Source organism: Anguilla anguilla, chromosome 6 (assembly GCF_013347855.1).
Source record: "Anguilla anguilla isolate fAngAng1 chromosome 6, fAngAng1.pri, whole genome shotgun sequence".
Lineage (NCBI taxonomy): Eukaryota > Metazoa > Chordata > Actinopteri > Anguilliformes > Anguillidae > Anguilla > Anguilla anguilla.
Genome location: NC_049206.1, coordinates 2541991 through 2564066, shown reverse-complemented (window position 1 = coordinate 2564066; position 22076 = coordinate 2541991). Strand labels below are relative to the sequence as shown.

The window sequence follows — 22076 nt, the reverse complement described above, 5'->3', positions numbered from 1 at the left end:
CTCTCCGAGCTCATAGCACTAGCAGGGTAGTTAGCTAAGCAGTATATCAGATCAGGTCATGTGAGTTTGAACTGAACCCAAACCCAGCGTATGAGTGGCGTGTTTGCCTCTGTCTGTGTTCATACTGCCCTAGAGGAGGAGACTTACCTCATCACACACCTGGGAGACACACTGGTGACGGGTCAGGAAAAGAGCAGCACTCTGGAGTGATTCCACTGGTGTATTTATTACAATTAAACTGATTACACACAAACCCACACACTTACACCACCACCGTATAGCAAATATTTTAATTAATCCTGCTCAGATGTGATGGAATGCAGTTCTTTCAACCTGATTTTTACTGCATCATGAGATTTCAAAGATACATTCATCATGAACTGCTGCAGAAATGGATCTATATTTTGAAAATGATTCAATAAAATATTGTAAAAGATATTATCCGCAAATATGCTCATTAATCTTGTCAAAGCGAATCCTTGCCCACAAACCACAGCACTATTCCACTCTTAGAGACAACTTCAGTGGACAGATCCGCAGAGAATCAGGCCAGAAGAATGGAAACACTCTCTCAGTGAAGGAGTGTTTAAAAGTGTAGAGAGGAGTGTTGTCACTGGGGTCAGAGAATGACACCTCCCCCCTGTCCCAGTCCAGCTGCACTCTGATCCTCTGGGGTTTCCTCTGCACAGTGAGGGCTGTACGTGGGGAGGTCAGGGCTGTGTATGCCCCACTGCGCTGCAGTATACTCCACACTCCTCCTGCTCGGCTCCAATTCACAACCCCTTTCCTTCTGATGGACTCTTCAGCCACACCCACCACCCAGTCATCATCCCCCACTTCTACATCCCAGCAGTGTCTCCCTGAGCTGAATCCCTCAGAGCCCAGCACACACCACAGCCCCCTATCAAATCTCTCTGGGTTATCAGGAACCTGCTGTCTCTCATCACTGCGTCTCACACAGGTCAGATCCTCAGACAGTGAGAGGTTGGGATGTGCTGTGTTTGGGTCCAGAGTCACAGGAGCTGAAGTGACAGAGAATGAGACGTCAGCACTGATCTGCACAAAGGGAAACCATCAGACACAATGGGCTCCTAATAATATAAACTGAGTATCACAAAACCATTATACAGAATCATTATAGCCACAAAAATACTGTACAGGCCAAAAGTATTAGGCCACCTGTACTTTTTTTTTTAACTAGGTAGCAAATAACATATGCACATTTAATGAATAACAAACTAAAGTAGTTTTCTTTTTCAATTTCTACCTACAATAACACAAAAAGTTGACTTACTTAAAAATAATCTCAGACATGACTTTCCTCGAAATAGCCTCCTTTGGCTTTAACAACAATTAAATTAATAATTGGCAGTCTGTCCATTCAGTTTGCTGAAGGGAGGAGAGTTCTCTCTAGCATAACTATAAGTCTGTGCAACACTAAATTCCCAGGTCTTGCAGCAGGGCCCCCTCCGTCTCCAGGCACCAAACCTCCCAAGGATAAGAATAAGTTAGAAATATTTCATGTACGTTTGTCTGTGTGTGTGTATGTGCGTGCGTGTGTGTATTACATTACATTACAGGCATTTAGCAGACGCTCGTATCCAGAGCGACTTACACAACTTTTTTACATAGCACTTTACATTGTATCCATTTATACAGCTGGATATATACTGAAGCAATGCAGGTTAAGTACCTTGCTCAAGGGTACAACGGCAGTGTCCTTACCCGGGAATCGAACCTGCGACCTTTCGGTTACAAGCCCAGTTCCTTACCCACTGTGCCACACTCCGTCCTAACTCTGTGTGCGTGTGCGTGTGTGTGTCTTCTTTCTCTGTCGCTTATGCATTTCTAGAAGTCCAAACAGGTGAGCTTGGCCTTCCTCCTTATCCTCTCCCTGCTGTCCTGCCAGGGAGGAACCGGCTATGACACCATGCTGCCCAGGACCCTGAATGTAACTGATAGATTAAAGACTAAACTATTATTTCTGACTTGTTTAAGACTAAGTGGTCACCGTGTGCATATTCAGGAATCATGCTATATGACTAGACATAGCCAATCATTTACTTTGTTAAATCGTACTTTACGATTATGTATTAACCGCATACCAATTAGACACAGAATTATGTATGTTATCGTTAGAACACTTTTTTCTATGAAAAGCAGGGACTGTCACTGTTTTCTTCAGTTCTGGCTTATCCATCTTGTTCTGTGTAGGTATCGGACTCTTTCTGTAGAAATAAATCCCATTTCTTATACGGATATACTTCATCATGCTGGTTATTCTAAGGGGAGAATTTACTCTGCTGAACATTGTGAAGCAGGTGGAGGGGTGGGAGAGCCTAACACCCTTAGCCTGTGGTGCCAGTAAGCCTAACTCCTTTGCCATATTTCTTGCAGCTTTACTGTTTATTTTACTTACACTCCAGCCCAATGGTTTTAGACTATCAGCGGTTTTAAAAAAGATAGATAAGATTTTGGCAGCACGGTGGTGCAGTGGGTAGCATTGTCGCCTCCGGGTACTCCGGTTTCCTCCCACAGTTCAAAGACATGCAGATAGGCCGATAAGAGACCCTAAATTGCCCATAGGTACGAGTGTGTGAGTGAATGGTGTGTGTGCCCTGTGATAGATTGGTGGCCTCTCCAGGGTGTATTCCTGCCTCTCACCCAATGCACGCTGGGATAGGCTCCAGCACCCCCCGCGACCCTGCTCAGGATAAGCAGGTATAGATAATGGGTGGATAGATAAGATTTCACTCAAATGAATTACCCAATGAGATTAAGGACTGGTGCTCAGTCTCATCACTCCAGGGCTCTTACACAGACAGGACCAATATGGAAAGGATGCTGAAGATTCCCCCTGTACAGTGACAATGTGGAGCTCCCTGTCCCCAGTACTCACTGTATTGAACAGTCCCCAGCATCTTCTTCCACACTCTGCACTTCAGATTGCCCAGGTGCTTGGCCACATCAATCAGCGCTCCTGAGACCTTCTCTGGATCCGCCAGTGTGCACCGGGCTCTGCAATAATATTCAGGAGTCACTTGTGCTGTGGGCGTGGCTTCATTACCATAGAAGATTATCAGCAGCAACATCAGATCTTCATTCTATAAGAAAATGGCTCCATCCCTCCCAGCGTTCTGCCACACAGCCCCACTGGCTGCCAGATATGAAGCAGCCCGACCCCACTGAGGGACACACACTCACAGGAGGGGGAAAATTTGTTTTCTATCATTGATTACCTATTATCGTATGATGATTATAATGATGTTATAATTATTATTATGATGTTAATCATTGTTATTAATATAATAATTATATTATTAATATAATATAAATGTAATTATCATCTCATAACACATTTAGGTAGGAATGTAACATTCTTTTTTTTATTTTTTCCATCTGGTCCCATTTTACTCATCTTCGCTGAAATGCTGCAGTACTTGTAAACTACCCCTCATATTTAAACTGAAGAGTGAAAGGAAAAGGAGATTAAAAGATTTAATAGAGAGAAAGGCTGGAGTTTACATACCGTTTCTCCACATCTTTGTAGCTCTGAAATTAGAGAATAAGAGTTGATTTTAATCAATATAACCAATACTCAGACTATTAATACTGCATCAATATAATACATTCCCATTAGAGTATTCATAAACATGATTTATGTGTGATTATGACACATGACTTACCTGCAGGAATGAGACGTCTTCAGCTCCCAGCTCCTGTTTTATGGCTCTGATTTGTTCTGAAAGGGTTGATATCTCTTCTGTCATCTTCTCAATCTTCTCCTTCATCATCTGACTCTTCTGCTCCTCTTCCTCCCTCAGTGCAGCGATCCTGGCTGCCTCTTCATCTTTTAGGAACTGCTGAAGTTTCTCAAACTCCATCTTTATCTGCCTCTCTGTGTGCTGGGCCTGGCTCTGGAATAAACATTATTCACCATCATTTCAGCACAATCCAGAGCTGCATTTTCAACACTCTGATTTAAAGGCATCAGTACTGTACCTTGATGTGCTCTGCTGTTTGATCACAGATTAGTTTCACTTCATTAAAGGCTTTAAGCTTCTCCTGCAGTGGAGCCAGTGCAGTCCTGAGTTTCTCCTGGAAAGAAATGGCAGAGTCCACACTTCACTGAGGAAACAGACTGACAGTAAACTTCACTGCCTACACAGACAGCACAAGAGCCCCTGCTCAGACAGAGGGGACCCAGAATGGAGACTTACGGCACGGCATGTGTAAAATCAATGTGTTCACTGCGACACGTATCAGTGTGTTGACAATTCTCTATGACACAATATGCCAGGTAAACAGGTATTACTAGGATAACATAGTTACAAAATATTAATTTTTAATCCGCCTTATTGTCAGTCAGTTCATAGACATCATATTGTGTTTTTCCAAAAGTAATTTATTATCATTTAATTACGTATAGGCCTGTCAGACATGTAATTCACCATTTGGCAGTTCTCAGCCATAGGAAGCTTCAAAGTGCTCAGCCAGCATAGCCTGGAGGACCTGGGGGGTTACTCTCTGAGGTGTGTATCTGTGAGTCCATGCCCCCTCCTCTTTTTCACTGGTTAAAAATATTCTGGCTTTCTTTGAGTTAAGTCAGTTAGGTTTGGGAAACTTGGAAGGAAGTAGTTGGTAACAGTTGGAAGTGGGCATCTAAGTCCTGCATCTAGGTCTGCCACTCTAAACTTCATCTCTGGTTCCTTTGGACTATTCTGCTGTCTTTTGGTTTCAGCATTTTGGATTACTTTTGGACAAAAGCTGTGGTTTGGTATCTTCTCTCATTCATTTCTTGTGTGATATCCATGTCTGTAGCCTTTGTTAATTGTTTTAAGGTAGTTGAACTTCGTCTATAGATTGGGATGTGAATATTTGTAATTTAATACATTTCTTAATTTTCATCTGGGTGTGAGTTGTACATTTTGATAAAGGTTAATCCAAACAGTTTGCTTTGCCTATCAATGAATTTGGCAATTTGATTATTTTCTTTGATAATAATTACCAAATTGAATCAAATGAATATATTTTACATGTTGGGTAAGTGAGGTGTGTTAGCTGTTGATGCACTGTATTTGGTATTCAGAAAGCCAGACGTCAAACAAGTATGTTAACGGTGAAAACTGCTGGGTTCAGAAAATTAAAAATATCTCAATTAATCCTCACCTTGCTGACAGACTTAATTTGCTTTTAAATTTTAGGTTGTCAGTTAATTATTAGTGAATATATTGTTCTGTACTTTGCAGTTTTTAAAAAGAGAAGGATTTACTTACCTTATATTTCAGAGCAGCCTCCTCTATTGGACAGAAGTTGTGATTTCTGTGTTTTTCTCTTAAACAGTCAACACAAATGGGGTCATCATCATCCAAACAGAAGAGTCTGAGTTTCTCAGTGTGCAGACTGCAGAGCACTTCAGATCCTGCTTTAGCTCTCTGACTTCTCTCATTTAAGAAAGCCTCACAGGCATTCCTCAGAGACAGGTTCGAGAGAGGTATATCCTTAGAAGATCTTCTCCGGCACACTGGGCACTCCCAAGATCCCTTCTGTTCCCAGCACTGCTGCAGACAGGCCTTACAGAAGCTGTGACTGCAACTCAGGACAACAGGATCCCTGAAGATTTCAGAGCACACAGGACAGGAGAGCTCCTCTTCCAGGAGAGAAGATCCAGACGCCATTCTGTCTTTCTCTGTTCTGAGCTCAGTAATGGCTTCTGCTGAATCTGTAGTTTAGTTTCACTTTTACTTATTGCTAACTGCAGCTAAGAAGGACTGTTTTTAAAGATCACTTTAATATCTCTGCCTTCTCAATCTTGGCTATTTCGCTTCCATCTTCAGTATATTTTCAGAAATTTCTTGTTTTCTGAAAAATGTATTATCATATTATAAGATCCTGTTTGTAACTAAGCCTTCCAAGTGCTGACAACACGGGGGGTCCTAAAGCCAGTTACATTACAGGCATTTAGCAGACTCTCTTATCCAGAGCGACTTACACAACTTTTTACATAGCATTTACATTGTATCCAGCTGGATATATACTGAAGCAATGCAGGTTAGGTACCTTGCTCAACGGTACAACGGCAGTGTCCCAGTGGGGACTTGAACCTGCAACCTTTAGGTTAGTAGACAAAGTCCTTTGCCATTATACTATACTGCCGTTCTTTCCCAGCTGTCCATCAAACCCGATTGATTCACAACTTTGCCAGCATTGCAGTCAGAATAACCACAGTGATGGCAGTGCCTAAAAAAGAGTGTTTCCTCCTCAGAAACTACAGAAGAGTCAGAGTGCTATGAGCAAAAAACCCTACTTAATAAAAAATAAAAATGCTATCTGACAGGGGCAGCCCAACTCAGGAAGAACCCGGGGATCAAGTGAGGTGTGAGTTGGGACGCACAGCGAAGTCCATCAACGTCCTCCAGGAGATGCGTCTGATCGGTTACACAATGGGCCTCATTCACAAAACTTTTATTTAATTATTCTTTTGTTCTTAAATATGTTCCTGTAATGGGATTTATGACACATGGGCAGACCTTTGTTTCTGTGCATGTCCCAGGTGTATGAGATGATGGGTGCTGGCTGTTTGTATATTTTACACGTAATCCTGTTCATGTGATTTGCATAAGGAAACAGCCATGAACAAGTACAGGTAAGACAAAAAATTATGTTTGCCAAAATGTTCTTGGAAACATTCTTACACACAGTTTATGATCAAATGTGATCGCACACACATTTTGTGAATGAGGCCCGATGTCTTCACCCTCAGAGCAAAGCTGTTACGTTTTTGGTGAGATTTTATTCTCACAAAGTCACTGATGCAACAGAACACCACATGGGTTCCCTGGAACCTGGTTGGTGGATTATTTTGGGCCCACAAACATTTGATTGGCTCACAGTATTGTAGCTGTCAATCAAACACTGACAGATAAACCACTGATCACTGCTTTAATGCCGAAGTGGGTTAAATTGGGCTGCACCATTTCTTCCTAAAAGGGGGTGTTCCTTCCCCAAGCTGGTGCCTGACTGATCAGTCAGCTAGGCTTTACTGCAGAGGAAGGGGACAGGCTCTTCATTATGCCGTGGGTGTGCAGGAGAAGTTAATGGTGGACTCAGCGGAGGATCAGTCCCGTGGTCAGGAAGCCAGAGGCCCCAAACATTCCTGTGTGGAGTTACAGTGTCACAGCAGCATGCTAAGGATGGGGTAAAGAAAAGAAATACTCACTATCCTGCTGGATTATGGTCCACCGTGCTGATGATGAGTGGCTGTGAGCTGAAGAAAGTCGGGGCAGACCCGATTTTTTATCATCAAAAAGATCCTCAAAAAGTGTTTCACTAATAATATACCTAATTCTGCATCTTATTGGTGAATACTTCATGCATAAACATACAGTAAAATTTAACAAACTAAATGAGTAGTTATGTCCAATTATATATCACGAATATGGAATAGGATCACACCGACCTTTAACCTTCAGCATTACAGAAACAGCCTCTAAATCATAAGTAATAATTTACTCTGTATCCAGCGTACGTGTGGAGAGTCCAGGGCAAAATGGCGCCTGGCGTGGTTCAACTGAGGTATGGTGCAGGGCAAGGGGGAGGGAGGGGCAGGTATGGTGCAGGGCAGGGGGGGAGGGAGGGGGAGTTATGGCGCGGGGCAGGGGGAGAGACAGACAGACAGAATGTAATGACTTTCAATAAAACTATTAAACTTAAATAAGCCACTGAACGGGTGAACTTGTTTCGGACGCGTGTTCTGGGATAAAAATTAACCGATGTCCAGTGCGCTGTTTGTCTTTGGATTCGGCGATCCATTCATTTACATTTCGGCATAACCATGCTCACCATAACACGGGTAGATAGCAGCGTTGCTGCTTCCATTCAGCAAATTCAGATGCAAGCACGCCAGCGAAGCTAACAACTGCCACAAAGACACGGTCAAAAACTATTTGCTTCCTGTTCTACACACCTGATTCTCACCACCAGAAGCTTGGTTAAATGCACTTCCTGCATTAGTGCTCTACCCTGTGTTCAATATCAGAACTGCACGTGTATACATTATAGTCACATAGTGTTTTTAGTTAAGGATAAAATAAAACAAACAAAAAATACATAATAGCGCCAACACAGACGAATGGACGGACAGTCAGACAGACAGACAGACGGATGGACACAGACACACACTCTAACTTCCTCTTGTCCCTGGGAAGTTTGGTGCCTGGAGCCAGAGGCCCTGATGGAAGGCCTGAGAATTCAGTGAAGTACACAGTTTTAATGAAGAAATTTTCCACCCTTAAAATGAAAAGAATCTTCATTAAAAACTGATAATATTAAAATGGCTAATTATGTTAAGTTAATGAAGATGAATTTGAGCTGTTTTCTGTCTGTAATGTGTACCAACAGTAACCATGCAGTGCTGGTCCATGATGCAGGTAAGCAGTGAAAAGCTCTGATCACCCTGCAGTGCTCTGAGACTCAGTCTCTCCTCTGTACTCAGGGTACTGTGGTGAGCTGAAGCTCCTCTGCTAGTCGATGGGTTTCACAAACCTGTCACAGTCTGAAGGACAGAGTACACACACACACACACACACACACACACACACAAACACACACACACACACACACACACACACACAAACACAAACACACACACACACACATAAACACACACTCTCATACCCTAACATATGATATTATTCTGTAACTGAACCTCTAGCCACAAGCAAACTACAAAATCACACAAATGGACAAACCGCCCCACTGCTGAGAGTAGCAGGTGAGGCAGGAGCCCCAGTGCTCTCTCAGCCCTGTCAGACATGTAATTCACCATTTAGCCATTATCAGCCATAGGAAGCTTCAAAGTGCTCAGCCAGCATAGCCTGGAGAAAAGACAGAGCAGGACCTGGGGGGTTACTATCTGAGGTGTGTGTGTGTGTGTGTGCCTGCATGTACGTGTGTGTGTCAGAGGGGGAGTCAATGCACCTGCCCCCTCCTCTTTTTCTTCAGTTAAAATAAATAGCTTTCTTTTAGTTTTTAGTCAGTACTTGGGATACTTGGAAGGAAGTTTGTAACAGTTGGAAGTGGGCATCTGAGTCCTCCATCTAGGTCTGCCGTTCTAAATTTCATCTCTCATTCTTTTGGAATATTCTGCTGTCTTTTGGTTTCTTCATTTTGGATTACCTTGGGACAAAAGCTGTGGTTTGGTATCTTCTTTCATTCATTTCTTGTGTGGCTGTTCATGTTTGTAACCATTGTTAATTGTTTTATGGTAGTTGAACCTCGTCGTTAGATTAGATGTGAATATTTGTTGTAACTTAATGTTTTATGAGTTGTGCATTTTGATAAAGGTTGATCCAAACAATTTGCTCCGCCTATCAACAAATTCAGCGATTACCAAATTGAATCAGATAAATATATTTTACAGTTGGGTAAGTGAGCTGTTTTAACTGTGTTCCGTATTCAGAGTGCCGGACGGAAACGAGGGTGTTAACGGCAAAAAATTCTGGGTTCGGAAAATTAAACATATTTCAATTAATCTTCACCTTGCTGACACTCCATACACTTTGTAGAGCAAGGGCTTCACCCAACACTACAGCCTCAGGCGCCCTCTTGTGGACAGAGTGAGTATGACCACAGACGTTTCCCTCACTCTCATTTCATAGCACCATCCAGGGGGCACTGGGCTTATCCACTTCTCTCACTTGATCTGCTGAATTCTGTTTGAACTGAACCCAAACCCAGCATATGAGTGGAGAATTTGTCTCTGTCTGTGTTCATACTGCACAGGAGAGAGAGACTTACCTCATCACACACCTGGGAGACACACCGGTGACGGGTCAGGAAAAGAGCAGCACTCTGGAGTGATTCCGCTGGTGCATTTATTACAATTCAACTGATTACACACAAACCAGTTCCAACATTGACATCATGAGGTTACAAAGGGACATTCATCATGAACTGCTGCAAACATGGATCTATATTTTATAAATAATTAAAGAAAAATCGTAATATAAATTTTCATCTCATTAATCAAAAGGCAACCACAGCACTATTCCACTCTTACAGACACCTTCAGTGGACAGATCTGCAGAGAAATAGGCCAGAAGAATGGAAACACTCTCTCATTGAAGGAGTGTTTAAAAGTGTAGAGAGGAGTGTTGTCACTGGGGTCAGAGAATGACACCTCCCCCCTGTCCCAGTCCAGCTGCACTCTGACCCTCTGGGGTTCCCTCTGCACAGTGAGGGGTGTATGTGGGGAGGTCAGGGCGTAATAACGCTGAGAGCGCCGCAGTATACCCCACATTCCTCCTGCTGGGCTCAGATTCATAAACCCTTTCCTGCTGATGGACTCTTTAGCCACACCCACCGCCCAGTAATCTCCATCCCCCACATCTACATCCCAGCAGTGTCTCCCTGAGCTGAATCCCTCAGAGCCCAGCACAAACCGGCAGTCATCAAATCTCTCTGGATTTTCAGGAACCTGCTGTCTCTCACCACTGCGTCTCACACTGGTCAGATCCTCAGACAGTAAGAGCTCAGGATGTGCTGTGTTTGGGTCCAGAGTCACAGGAGCTGAAGGGGCAGAGAATGAGACGTCAGCACTGATCTGCACAAAGGAAAACCGTCAAAAACAATGGGCTCCTTATGATAAAAACTGGGTTTTACAAAAACAATCTTTACAGTCTCAGATACGTGAGAGAGCAGCACTAGAACTAAAAGCTAAGGACATTTGTTTATGTTCCATGTTGTATAATCATTGTAATCATTGAGTGTGCAAATCCTGTCCCCTAAAATATGTTATCACTCTTAAATCAGTATTTTATTATGAGCATCAGTGAGATTAAGGACTGGTGCTCAGTCTCTTCACTCCAGGGCTCTTACACAGATAGGACCAGTATGACTCTGACTGGCTTCATCAGCTTGTGGAAAGGATGCTGAAGACTCCCCCTGTACAGTGACAATGTGGAGCTCCCTGCCCCCAGTACTCACTGTATTGAACAGTCCCCAGCATCTTCTCCCACACTCTGTACTTCAGATTTCCCAGGTGCTTGGCCACATCAATCAGCACTCCTGAGACCTTCTCTGGATCCGCCAGTGTGCACTGGGCTCTGCAATAATATTCAGGAGTCACTTGTGCTGTGGGCGTGGCTTCATTACCATAGAAGATTATCAGCAGCAACATCAGATCTTCATTCAATAAGAAAATGGGTCCATCCCTCCCAGCGCTCTGCCACACAGCCCCACTGGCTGCCAGATATGAAGCAGCCCGACCCCACTGAGGGACACACACTCACAAGAGGGGGGCAATTTGTATTCTATCATTGATTACCTATTATCTGTATCATGATTATAATGATGTTAAATTACTTATAATGATGGTAATCATTATAATTAACAATACAAATGTAATCATTGTGTAATCTGATCTGATAACTCATTTAGGCATGAATGTAGCATTCTTTTTTGAATGTTTCCATCTGGTCCCATTTTACTCATCATTGATGAAATGCTGCAGTACTTGTAAACTACCACTCACATTTAAACTGAAGAGAGAAAGGAAGAAGAGATTAAAAGATGAAATTAAATAGAGAGAAAGGCTGGAGTTTACATACCGTTTCTCCACATCTTTGTAGCTCTGAAATAAGTGAATAAGAGTTGATTTTTAATACTATAACCAATACTCAGACTATAAAAACTGTATCAATGTAATATATTCTCATTTGAGTATTGATAAACATGATTTATGTGTGATTATGACACATGACTTACCTGCAGGAATGAGACGTCTTCAGCCCCCAGCTCCTGTTCTATGGCTCTGATTTGTTCTGAAAGGGATGATATCTCTTCTGTCATCTTCTCAATCTTCTCCTTCATCAGCTGACTCTTCTGCTTCTCTTCCTCCCTCAGTGCAGTGATTCTGGCTGCCTCTTCATCTTTTAGGAACTGCTGAAGTTTCTCAAACTCCATCTTTATCTGTCTCTCTGTGTGCTGGGCCTGACTCTGGAATAAACATTATTCACCACCATTTCAGCACAATCCAGAGCTGCATTTTCAACACTGTGATTTAAAGGCCTCAGTACAGTACCTTGATGTGCTCTGCTGTTTGATCACAGACTAGTTTCACTTCATTAAAGGTGTTTAGCTTCTCCTGCAGTGGAGCCAGTGCAGTCCTGAGTTTCTCCTGGAAAGAAATGACACACTTTACTGACGAAACAGACCAACAGTAAACTTCACTGCCTACAGAGACAGCACAAGGGCATAAAGCATACAAGCCAAAAATGATGGGTTTCATGTTACATAGAACATCACTGAAGTATGTGTTTGAGTTGGTGATAAAATTTTCAAGTAATATAAATTAGAATGCTCAATTATGAAGACATTAAGTAATACATACAGGAAAGTGTAATGATTTTTTTTTTTTACACAAACAGTAATAATTTCTTCATTTTAGTTCTGTGTTGATGTTACATTTATTAAAGGCAATATTTATTATGCCAAAAAAGAGAAGTAGTCGCAAAATATTGCATTAATTCTCAAAAGCTTTTTATAAATGCAGTTTATCCATAACCTGTGCCAGGGCTGTAGCTATCATTTTCAGGTCAGTGACATAATTAAAATGAAAAAATTGTTAAAGTTTTGTTTATTGTTATTCATCTCATTACAGATGGGTGTAAGAAAAAGAAGAAAATGCATTAGTCCAGGGACCACAGTGCAGTATAAGAACAGCCATAAACAATTAAAAATAAGAATTAATCCAGGAATGAAAATTATAACGAAAAAGGAAATGAAAAATACTTAATGGACAATGAATCATCATTCCTGTAAATATGCATGAAATCATATTTTGGTTAAAAATGCATAAAAACGTGCATTCAAAACTAGTGGTTAAAAATACATGAAATCCTGATCTGGCAACCCGCTCCCCTACCTTGTCAGTTTAAGGGTTCATTCGGGCGTTGGCAGCGTTTACTTTACAAAATGGATGTTAGAAAATGGCTCAAAGCTCTATCTGCCCCATCCACAACAGGACAGAGTTCAGAATTTACTGGATCTACTCATTCACACCCAGAACCACCGATACGCGCCAAAGCTACAGCATCTGGATCCATAAACCTCAAATTAAGTCAATGGCACTGCTGGTCTTGCTATGCTACTCGATCCAGCTAATTCAGCTAATGACATCAGCTCCCCTCCAGCTTCACTAGCTAGCAGGAGCACATCAGGTTCCAGCAGCACTACATTTGGACCAGACCCTCCACTGCAAACTCCACCAGGGGATTATGATAGAGAAAGGCCTGACCAGGTGAAAGAGGTCACTACACGCAGAGCTTTTATTAAATCCCAATCATTTTTAATCCCAATGAATTTACCAAAGTAAATAATAAAGCATACACAGTTTGATACTATGTGTAAACTGAAAATTCTTACAAGCCATAAAACATTAGGTAAAATGTAAATTATTTTATTTGAGAATTACCTTATACTCTTCTGAAGCCTCCTGAACTGGTCGCATTTTGTGGTTTTCATGTTTTTTTGAAGTTTGGCAGACAAGGCAGACGGGAATTTGATCCACTAAACAGAAGAGTGTGAGTTTCTTTCCGTGCAGACTGCAGAGCACTTCAGATCCTGCTTTAGCTCTCTGACTTCTCTCCTTCAAGAACGCCTCACAGGCATTCCTGAGGGACAGGTTACAGGGAGGATTAGCCTTAGAAGATCTTCTCCTGCAAACTGGGCACTCCTGAGATCCCTTCTGTCCCCAGTACTTCTGTAGACAGGCCTTACAGAAGCTGTGACTGCAACTCAGGACAACAGGATCCCTGAAGATTTCAGAGCACACAGGACAGGAGAGCTCCTCTTCCAGGAGAGTAGATCCAGACGCCATTCTGCCTCAGTCTGATCTGATCTTAAATTTGCAGTTTAGTTTCACTTTCACTTACTGCTGTCACAACAATCTGAAGTTAAGGACTGTCTTTAAAATTAGACTCAAATATCTCTTCGTCTTGGTATTTTTTCTCTGTCTATGTTATCAGAAAATCCTGTATTTCTGGAAAATACAGATTGAAATCGTATTAAAAGGTCCCCGATGTAACTAAAGCTTCCATCTGTGAGAAACTGTACTTCCCTCTTCCTGTTATGTATGCCTGATTATTAGAGACAGCACTTTCTGCAGGGGGCAGCATTGTACACAGTCCATTCCTCTTTATAATATCCTGACTCAAAGCTTGTTGAACTCAAAAGTTGTGCTTTAGAACAGGTGGTCTAGAGCACTGATGAAAGCACGTGATTGAAACGTTTGCTGCTGCGCTGGACAGTTGACGCCTCTTGTACTTTTGTATCTTTGGCCGAGCAAATCCCAGACAAATCATACAAATAAGAAAAGATTAACTTTTACCAGAAACAATACACAGAAAGCCACTTCTTAAAGCGGCTCACTTGTCAATGTAAATTTCAGCATTTTGGTGGAAAAAGCTACGTCCTAACTGGTTGAAATGGTTTTCCCTATTTCTTGTACCCCAGCAAATGGACTCTGCTGATTTCTTTCGCAGACCTTGACAGTTTTGCAGGAGAAGTTTCAGCAGTTTGGTATAGGATTTTAGCTCCATCATACAGCCACGTATATGGACATTTCAGGTGATGATTTGCTGACAGTTTAAGCCTAATTTTGTTTGTAAGTACTTCAGTTTATTATGTTGTCTGTCTCAGTAGTATTCTTAATTGCATAAACCCAAACAACCCCACTGCTTGGAGTAGCAGGTGAGACAGGAGCCCTAGTGCTCTCTCTCACTCCACACACCTGGTAGAGCCAGGGCTTCAACCAACATCTCAGCACAGCCTTCTGGACAGAGTGAGTATGACCACAGATATTTCCCTCACTCCCAGACTAGAGCTTGAAACGGGCCCAAAAACTTCAGCCTGACGCTACATGAGCCCGCATCCTATTCAGCCTGAGTCTGACCAGAGCCCGCGTGTTGCAGTGTTTTGGAAGCTGCACCTGGTTTGACCCTGACTTTTAATAAGTGTATCAGTACAGTAGACACATCGTGGTTTGGGGTATCGCTGATGTTCTGTTCAGAAAAGGTGTGATTGATGTCTGGATCAGATCAGTTGATGGTGCACAGCGGCAGGCTTGTGCATTATACTGTCATAACGCTGATGCTCCTGTTTCACGGCTCCCATACTTAAGCAGGGCATCACAAAATTCGCATTTTACGAACCCCACGCTTTCGTCTGCAGCTCGATTAAAAACCGTGTAAAAGTTTGTCCAGACCTGGAATTCTCCATTCGATGGCTGCTGCCTCACTTCATTCTCCCCCGACTATAACTTCTTTCTCCCCGGCTCTGAGGCGTCCATTCTGTCACTCACAGAGCTCAGCTTAGACTCGCTGGCCTACAACTGCCATCCAGCTCACACAGCGCTCTGTGCTCAAAATATAAAGGCCCAGCTACAAAGAGCAAAACCCCAACCAGCCCAATAGAAACAGGCAGAATTAGGACCCGAACTGACCCAAACCCTCGGGTACTGGTCCAGGTACAGGCTCAGGTGAAAATCACAAACTCAATCTCAGAGTTCATAGCACAAGCAGGATACTTAGCTAATCAGTATGTCTTAGCTGATCTCAGATCAGCTCATGTGAGTTTGAACTGAACCCAAACCCAGCTTATAAGGGGCGTGTTTGCCTCTGTCTGTGTCTATACTGCACTGGAAAGACACACTGGTGACAGGTCAGGAAAAGAGCAGCACTCTGGAATGATTCCACTGGTGCATTTATTACAATTCAACTGATTGCACACAAACCAATGCATAACTGCAACATTGATATCATGAGGTTACAAAGATACATTTATCATGAACTGCTGCAGACATGGATCTTTATTGTTTAAATGATTAAATAAAATATTGCAAAATACATTTTTATCTGCAAATATACTCTTGTCAAAGTGAAAGAAGCAGTCTGTTCACCTGATCCATGCCCACAAACCACAGCACTATTCCACTCGTACAGACACCTTCACCTTCAGTGGACAGATCTGCAGAGAACCAGGACGGAAGAACGGAAACACTCTCTCAGTGAAGGAGTGTTTAAAAGTGTAGAGAGGAGTGTTGGTACTGGGGTCAGAGAATGACACCTCCCCCCTGTCCCAGTCCAGCTGCACTCTGACCCTCTGGGGTTCCCTCCGCACAGTGAGGCCTTTAGGTGGGGAGGTCAGGGCTTCATAACCCAGAAAGCCCCGCCATATACTCCATACTCCTGCTGCTGGGCTCAGCCTCACAGCCCCATTCCTGCTGATGGACTCTTTAGCCACACCCACCGCCCAGGCCTCACCCCCCACTTCTACATCCCAGCAGTGTCTCCCTGAGCTGAATCCCTCAGAGCCCAGCACACACCGCCCCCCATCAAATCTCTCTGGATTATCAGGAACCTGCTGACTCTCATCACTGAGTCTCACACTGGTCAGATCCTCAGACAGTGAGAGGTTGGGATGTGCTGTGTTTGGGTCCAGAGTCACAGGAGCTGAAGGGACAGAGAATGAGACGTCAGCACTGATCTGCACAAAGGGAAACCATCAGACACAATGGGCTCCTAATAATATAAACTGAGTTTCACAAAATCATTACACAGAATCATTATAGCCACTTAAATACTGTATGGGCCAAAAGTATTAGGCCACCTGTACTTTTTTTTAACTAGGTAGCAAATAAGGCATTTAATATATGCACATTTAATGAATAACAAACTAAAGTAGTTTTCTTTTTCAATTTCTACCTACAATAACTCAAAAAGTTGACTCACTTAAAAATAATCTTAGACACGATTTTCCTCGCAATAGTGTCCTCTGGCTTTAACTACAATTAAATGAATTATTGGCAGTCTGTCCATTCAGTTTGCTGAAGGGAGGAGAGTTCTCTCTAGCATAACTAGAAGTCTGTGCAACACTAAATTCCCAGGCCTTGCAGCAGGGCCCCTCCGTCTCCAGGCACCAAACCTCCCAAGGACAAGAATAAGAAATATTTCATGTACGTTTGTCTGTGTGTGTGTGTGTGTCTGTGTGTGTGTGTGTGTGTGTGTGTGTGTGTGTGTCTGTGTGTGTGTGTGTGTGTGTGTGTGCGTGTGCATGCGTGTGTGTGTGTGTGTGCGTGTGTGTGTGCGTGTGTCTTCTTTCTCTATGCTGCTTATGCATTTCTAGAAGTCCAAACAGATGAGCTTGGCCTTCCTACTTACCTTCTCCCTGCTGTCCTGCCAGGGAGAAACCGGCTATGACACCATGCTGCCCAGGACCCTGATCGTAACTGATAGATTAAAGACTAAACTATTATTTCTGACTTGTTTAAGACTAAGTGGTCACCGTGTGCTTATTCAGGATTCATGCTATATGACTAGACATAGCCAATCATTTACTTTGTTAAATCTTACTTTATGATTATATATTAATCACATACCAATTAGACACAGAATTATGTATGTTATTGTTAGAACACTTTTTTTCTATTAAAAGCAGGGACCGTCCCTGTTTTCCTCAGTTCTGGGTTATCCATCTTGTTCTGTGTAGGTATCGAACTCTTTCTGCAGAAATAGATCCTATTTCTTATATGGATATACCTCATCATGCTGGTTATTCTAAGGGGAGAATTTACTCTGCTGAACATTGTGAAGCAGGTGGAGGGGAAGGAGAGCCTAACACCCTTAGCCTGTAGTGCCAGTAAGCCCCGCACATCTAAGCCCAACTCCTTCTTTGCCATATTTCTTGCAGCTTTACTGCTTATTTTACTTACACTCCAGCCCAATGGTTTTAGGCTACCAGTGGTTTTAAAAAAGATAGAAAAGATTTGGGCAGCATGGTGGTGCAGTGGGTGGCACTGTCGCCCCACAGCAAGAAGATAGGGGCGATATAGCTCAGGAGGTAAGACCGATTGTCTGGTAGTCGGAGGGTTGCCGGTTCAAACCCCGCCCTGGGCATGTCGAAGTGTCCTTGAGCAAGACACCTAACCCCTAACCTCTAACTGCTCTGGCGAATGATAGGCATCAATTGTAAAGCGCTTTGGATAAAAGCGCTATATAAATGCAGTCCATTTACCAAGATCCTGGGTTTGAATCTCGGCCTTTCTGTGTTGAGTTTGCATGTTCTCCCCGTGTCCGTGTGGGTTTCCTCCGGGTACTCCGGTTTCCTCCCACAGTCCAAAGGCATGCAGGTAGGCCAATTGGAGTCCCTAAATTTCCCGTAGTTATGAGTGCGTGAGTGAATGGTGTGTGTGCCCTGCGATAGATTGGCGGCCTGTCCAGGGTGTATTCCTGCCTCTCACCCAATGCACGCTGGGATAGGCTCCAGCACCCCCCGCGATCCTGCTCAGGATAAGCAGGTATAGATAATGGATGGATAGATAAGATTTCACTCAAATGAATTACCCAATGAGATTAAGGACTGGTGCTCAGTCTCTTCACTCCAGGGCTCTTACACAGACAGGACCAATATGGAAAGGATGCTGAAGATTCCCAGTGACAATGTGGATAACGTGGAGCTCCCTGCCCCCAGTACTCACTGTATTGAACAGTCCCCAGCATCTTCTCCCACACTCTGTACTTCAGATCGCCCAGGTGCTTGGCCACATCAATCAGCGCTCCTGAGACCTTCTCTGGATCCCCCAGTGTGCACTGGGCTCTGCAATAATATTCAGGAGTCACTTGTGCTGTGGGCTTGGCTTCATTACCATAGAAGATCATCAGTAGCAACATCAGATCTTTATTCTATAAGAAAATGGCTCCATCCCTCCCAGCGTTCTGCCACACAGCCCCACTGGCTGCCAGATATGAAGCAGCCCGACCCCACTGAGGGACACACACTCACAGGAGCATGCGGGGAAAAGTACATTTTTTACCCATTATTTGTACGATGATTATAATGATGTTTATCATTATAATTAACATGATACACAGACAGTCGTTGTATAATTAAATCAGATAACTAATCTAGGTATGAATGTAACATTCTTTTTATAATTTTTCCATCTGGTCCCATTTCACTCATTATTCATGAAATGCTACAGTACTTGTGATCTACCCCTCATATTTATACTGAAGAGAGGAAGGAAGAGAGGATTAAAAGATTGAATCGAGAATAAGGCAGGAGTTTACATACCGTTTCTCCACGTCTTTGTAGCTCTGAAATAAGTGAATAAGAGTTTATCACTATAATCAATACGCAGACTATTAAAACTGTATCAATGCAATATGTTCCAATATGAGTACACACCTGGGCAAAAATATTGGCCAAGCCCAAAATGGCAAAATATTAAGCTTTTAATGGTCTTAACAACAAATCATTGGTCAGGAAAGTATCAAGAATTTAACAAATGCACTCCTGAGACCTCCAGTGCCAACATTTGCTCGTTTACTTTTGCTGCAGTGAACTGTTTGGGGAAAAGCTAGAAACAGGGAAATTCACTTATATAGTCTTCTTGTACACAAAGGTAAAATCATGATAATGATTAAAATGATTGATGTAAAATTCAAACTAACACATGTCTGCATGTACAAAACTTTCCAAAAATATCTTCTGGGATGTTTTTTTCTTCAAAGATTAGTCATTATTTGGTTATCTGCCACACCTGATGCAGCCCATCAAGGGCCTGATAACAAGCTCTTAAATGGAACCAGGATTGATAGAGCAGAGAGAGATCTACAGTATGCAGTGTTGTGAGACCCACATTAAAGGAGCGAGATAATCTGCTCCAAAAAAAGCAAAATATCATGCAGAGGTCAGAAACCGCATAGCTGGTCTTCGTCAGGCCAACTGTAGCTATTCTGAAATTTACAAGACCCTAAAGGCAGAGGTAATCCCTATTTCTCTATCAGCTATTGAGAGAATAGGTCAACGCTTTGAAACAACAGGTAATGTTGCCAGAAAGAAAGAATCTGGAAGGCCCAAAGCCTCATCATGCAAGGATGACCACCTGCTGAAATTTACAGTTCTCAAAGACAGGAAAGAAGCTTACAAAAACTGACAGCAGAATTCAAGACCTCAGAAAACAAACTAACCGGGAAACATTTTCCAACTACTAATCAACTGTTTGAAGCCATCAACATTGAATGAAACAACATTGACTCTTCTTTTTTGTAAAAAGCTGTCCGTAGGTTTACCCACAAGGCTGAAACATTTAAAGAAATCAAAGGTAAAAGCTATCCCATACTAAGTTACTTTATCTATTTGTTTAATTCTTGCTAATATCCTGACCAATGATTAGTTGTTCGGACCATTAAAAGTTTAATATTTTGCTATTTTGTGCTTGGCCCATGTTTTGTGCAAGGAGTGTATATTGACAAACATGTTTTATGTGTGATTTTGACACATGACTTACCTGCAGGAATGAGATGTCTTCAGCTCCCAGCTCCTGTTCTATGGCTCTGATTTGTTCTGAAAGGGATGATATCACTTCTGTCATCTTCTCAATTTTCTCCTTCATCATCTGACTCTTCTGCTCCTCTTCCTCCGTCAGTGCAGTGATCCTGGCTGCCTCTTCATCTTTTAGGAACTGCTGAAGTTTCTCAAACTCCATCTTTATCTGTCTCTCAGTGCGCTGGGCCTGGCTCTGGAATAAACATTATTCACCATCATTTCAGCACAATCCAGCGCTGCATTTTCAAAACAGTGATTTAAAGGCCTCAGTACAGTACCTTGATGTGCTCTGCTGTTTGTTCACAGACTAGTTTCACAGCATTAAAGGCTTTAAGCTTCTCCTGCAGTGGAGCTAGTGCAGTCCTGAGTTTCTCCTGGAAAGAATTGACAGAGTCCATACTTTACTGAGAACACTGAAGACTGACAGTAAACTTCACTGCCTATATAGAGAGCCCAAGAGCAGAAAGTATACAAGCCAAATGCTATGGTTTTCACTGCATGGATGTGATAATGTTATGTAGACAAACGCTGGACAACAAAATATGTGTTTGAGCTGGCGATAAAATTTCTAAGTAATATAAGTTAGAATGGTCAATTATGAAGGCATTAAGTAAAACATACAGAAAAGTGTAATATTTTTTTTTTTACACAAACAGTAATCATTTCTTCATTTTTATTCTGTGCTGATGTTACATTTATTACAGACAATATTTATTATGCCAAAAAGAGAAGTAGTCGCAAAATATTGCATTAATTGTCAAAAGCTTTTTATAAATGCAGTTTATCCATAATCTGTGCCAGGGCTGTAGCTATCATTTTCAGATCAGTGACATAATTAAAATGAAAAAATTGTTAAAGTTTATTGTTATTCATCTCATTACAGATGGGTGTAAGAAAAAGAAGAAAATACATTAGCCCAGGGACCACAGTGCAGTATAAGAACAGCCATAAGCAATTAAAAATGGAGCATCGCGTAGTTCTGGCAGGTCACGAGAGTCAAGCGCTCCGGCCGAATCAGCTGAGGGCTCAGCTGAGTGATGTTAGCCTATCACAGTACATTCACTAACAGGGCGGTCTACTTAAACAGCCTCCCTCTACTCATTCGGCTGCTCCTCCTGCATGCAAGCGCTGCACGTTGCTTCGTAAATCGGCGCTTCTTCCTGCAATCCAGCTAGCCTACGGCACGTTGCCAGTCTAAACCAAGTCTACTTGCTACATGTTAGCTGCTAGTCTAAGCTCACAGCCTAGGCACTATGAAGAAGTCTCGCTATTCATTTGCATTGCTCCTTACCTCTAAGGTCTAGCTGCAGCAGGCAGGCGATCCATTCGGGGCCAGCCACGCAAAGCGTCGTCTAAGCGGCTTATACCAAATATTGAGGATACCGGTGCACTGTCCTCACTGCTAACTGGCCAGGGAGCTTCATTCAAGGAGCGCTGCTTTGCGGCGGCGGCGCCGCCCCTCCATGGAGGACGCCATGTTCAAGCCTGGAAGCTGCTGCCACGTCCATATCTGCTAGCTGCAGATTTTGCCGGGTAATGTCATCAACCTTATTTAATTTCTGCTGAGCTCTGAGTCTAGCGTAAACGCATAATATACAGTGTTGCCAACTATTTCTATAAAAGTAGCTATGGCCTCCTCTAAAAATCGCTAAATTGACAACACCGAATATACACGTTAGATTGCGGGG

The 22076-nt window shown here is 42.6% G+C and overlaps 2 protein-coding genes across 3 annotated transcripts in view; both read right to left on the bottom strand.

Annotated features, from left to right (window-relative positions):
• Positions 1–228: 228 nt before the first annotated feature.
• On the bottom strand, positions 229–14152 carry LOC118229539. Its single transcript, XM_035421572.1, has 13 exons — positions 13475–14152; positions 12083–12178; positions 11767–11997; positions 11610–11632; positions 10987–11105; positions 10047–10569; positions 9699–9775; positions 5277–5731; positions 4003–4098; positions 3687–3917; positions 3530–3552; positions 2900–3018; positions 229–1022 (listed from the first exon to the last, which is right to left on the bottom strand). Exons 1-13 carry the CDS (start codon positions 13877–13879, stop codon positions 499–501), a joined length of 2922 nt encoding a protein of 973 aa, XP_035277463.1. The 5' UTR covers positions 13880–14152; the 3' UTR covers positions 229–498.
• A 1594-nt stretch (positions 14153–15746) lies between these two features.
• The window catches only part of LOC118228875 (tripartite motif-containing protein 35-like), a 67301-nt gene continuing 60971 nt past the window's right edge, over positions 15747–22076 (bottom strand). For both annotated transcript variants that reach the window (XM_035420421.1, XM_035420420.1), the window contains 2 exons: positions 18536–18654; positions 15747–16511 (listed from right to left, as the gene is read on the bottom strand). In XM_035420421.1, coding sequence (XP_035276312.1) covers positions 15985–16511; positions 18536–18654 — 646 coding nt within the window. In that variant the 3' untranslated portion in view covers positions 15747–15984. The remainder of the gene's footprint in view (positions 16512–18535; positions 18655–22076) is intronic.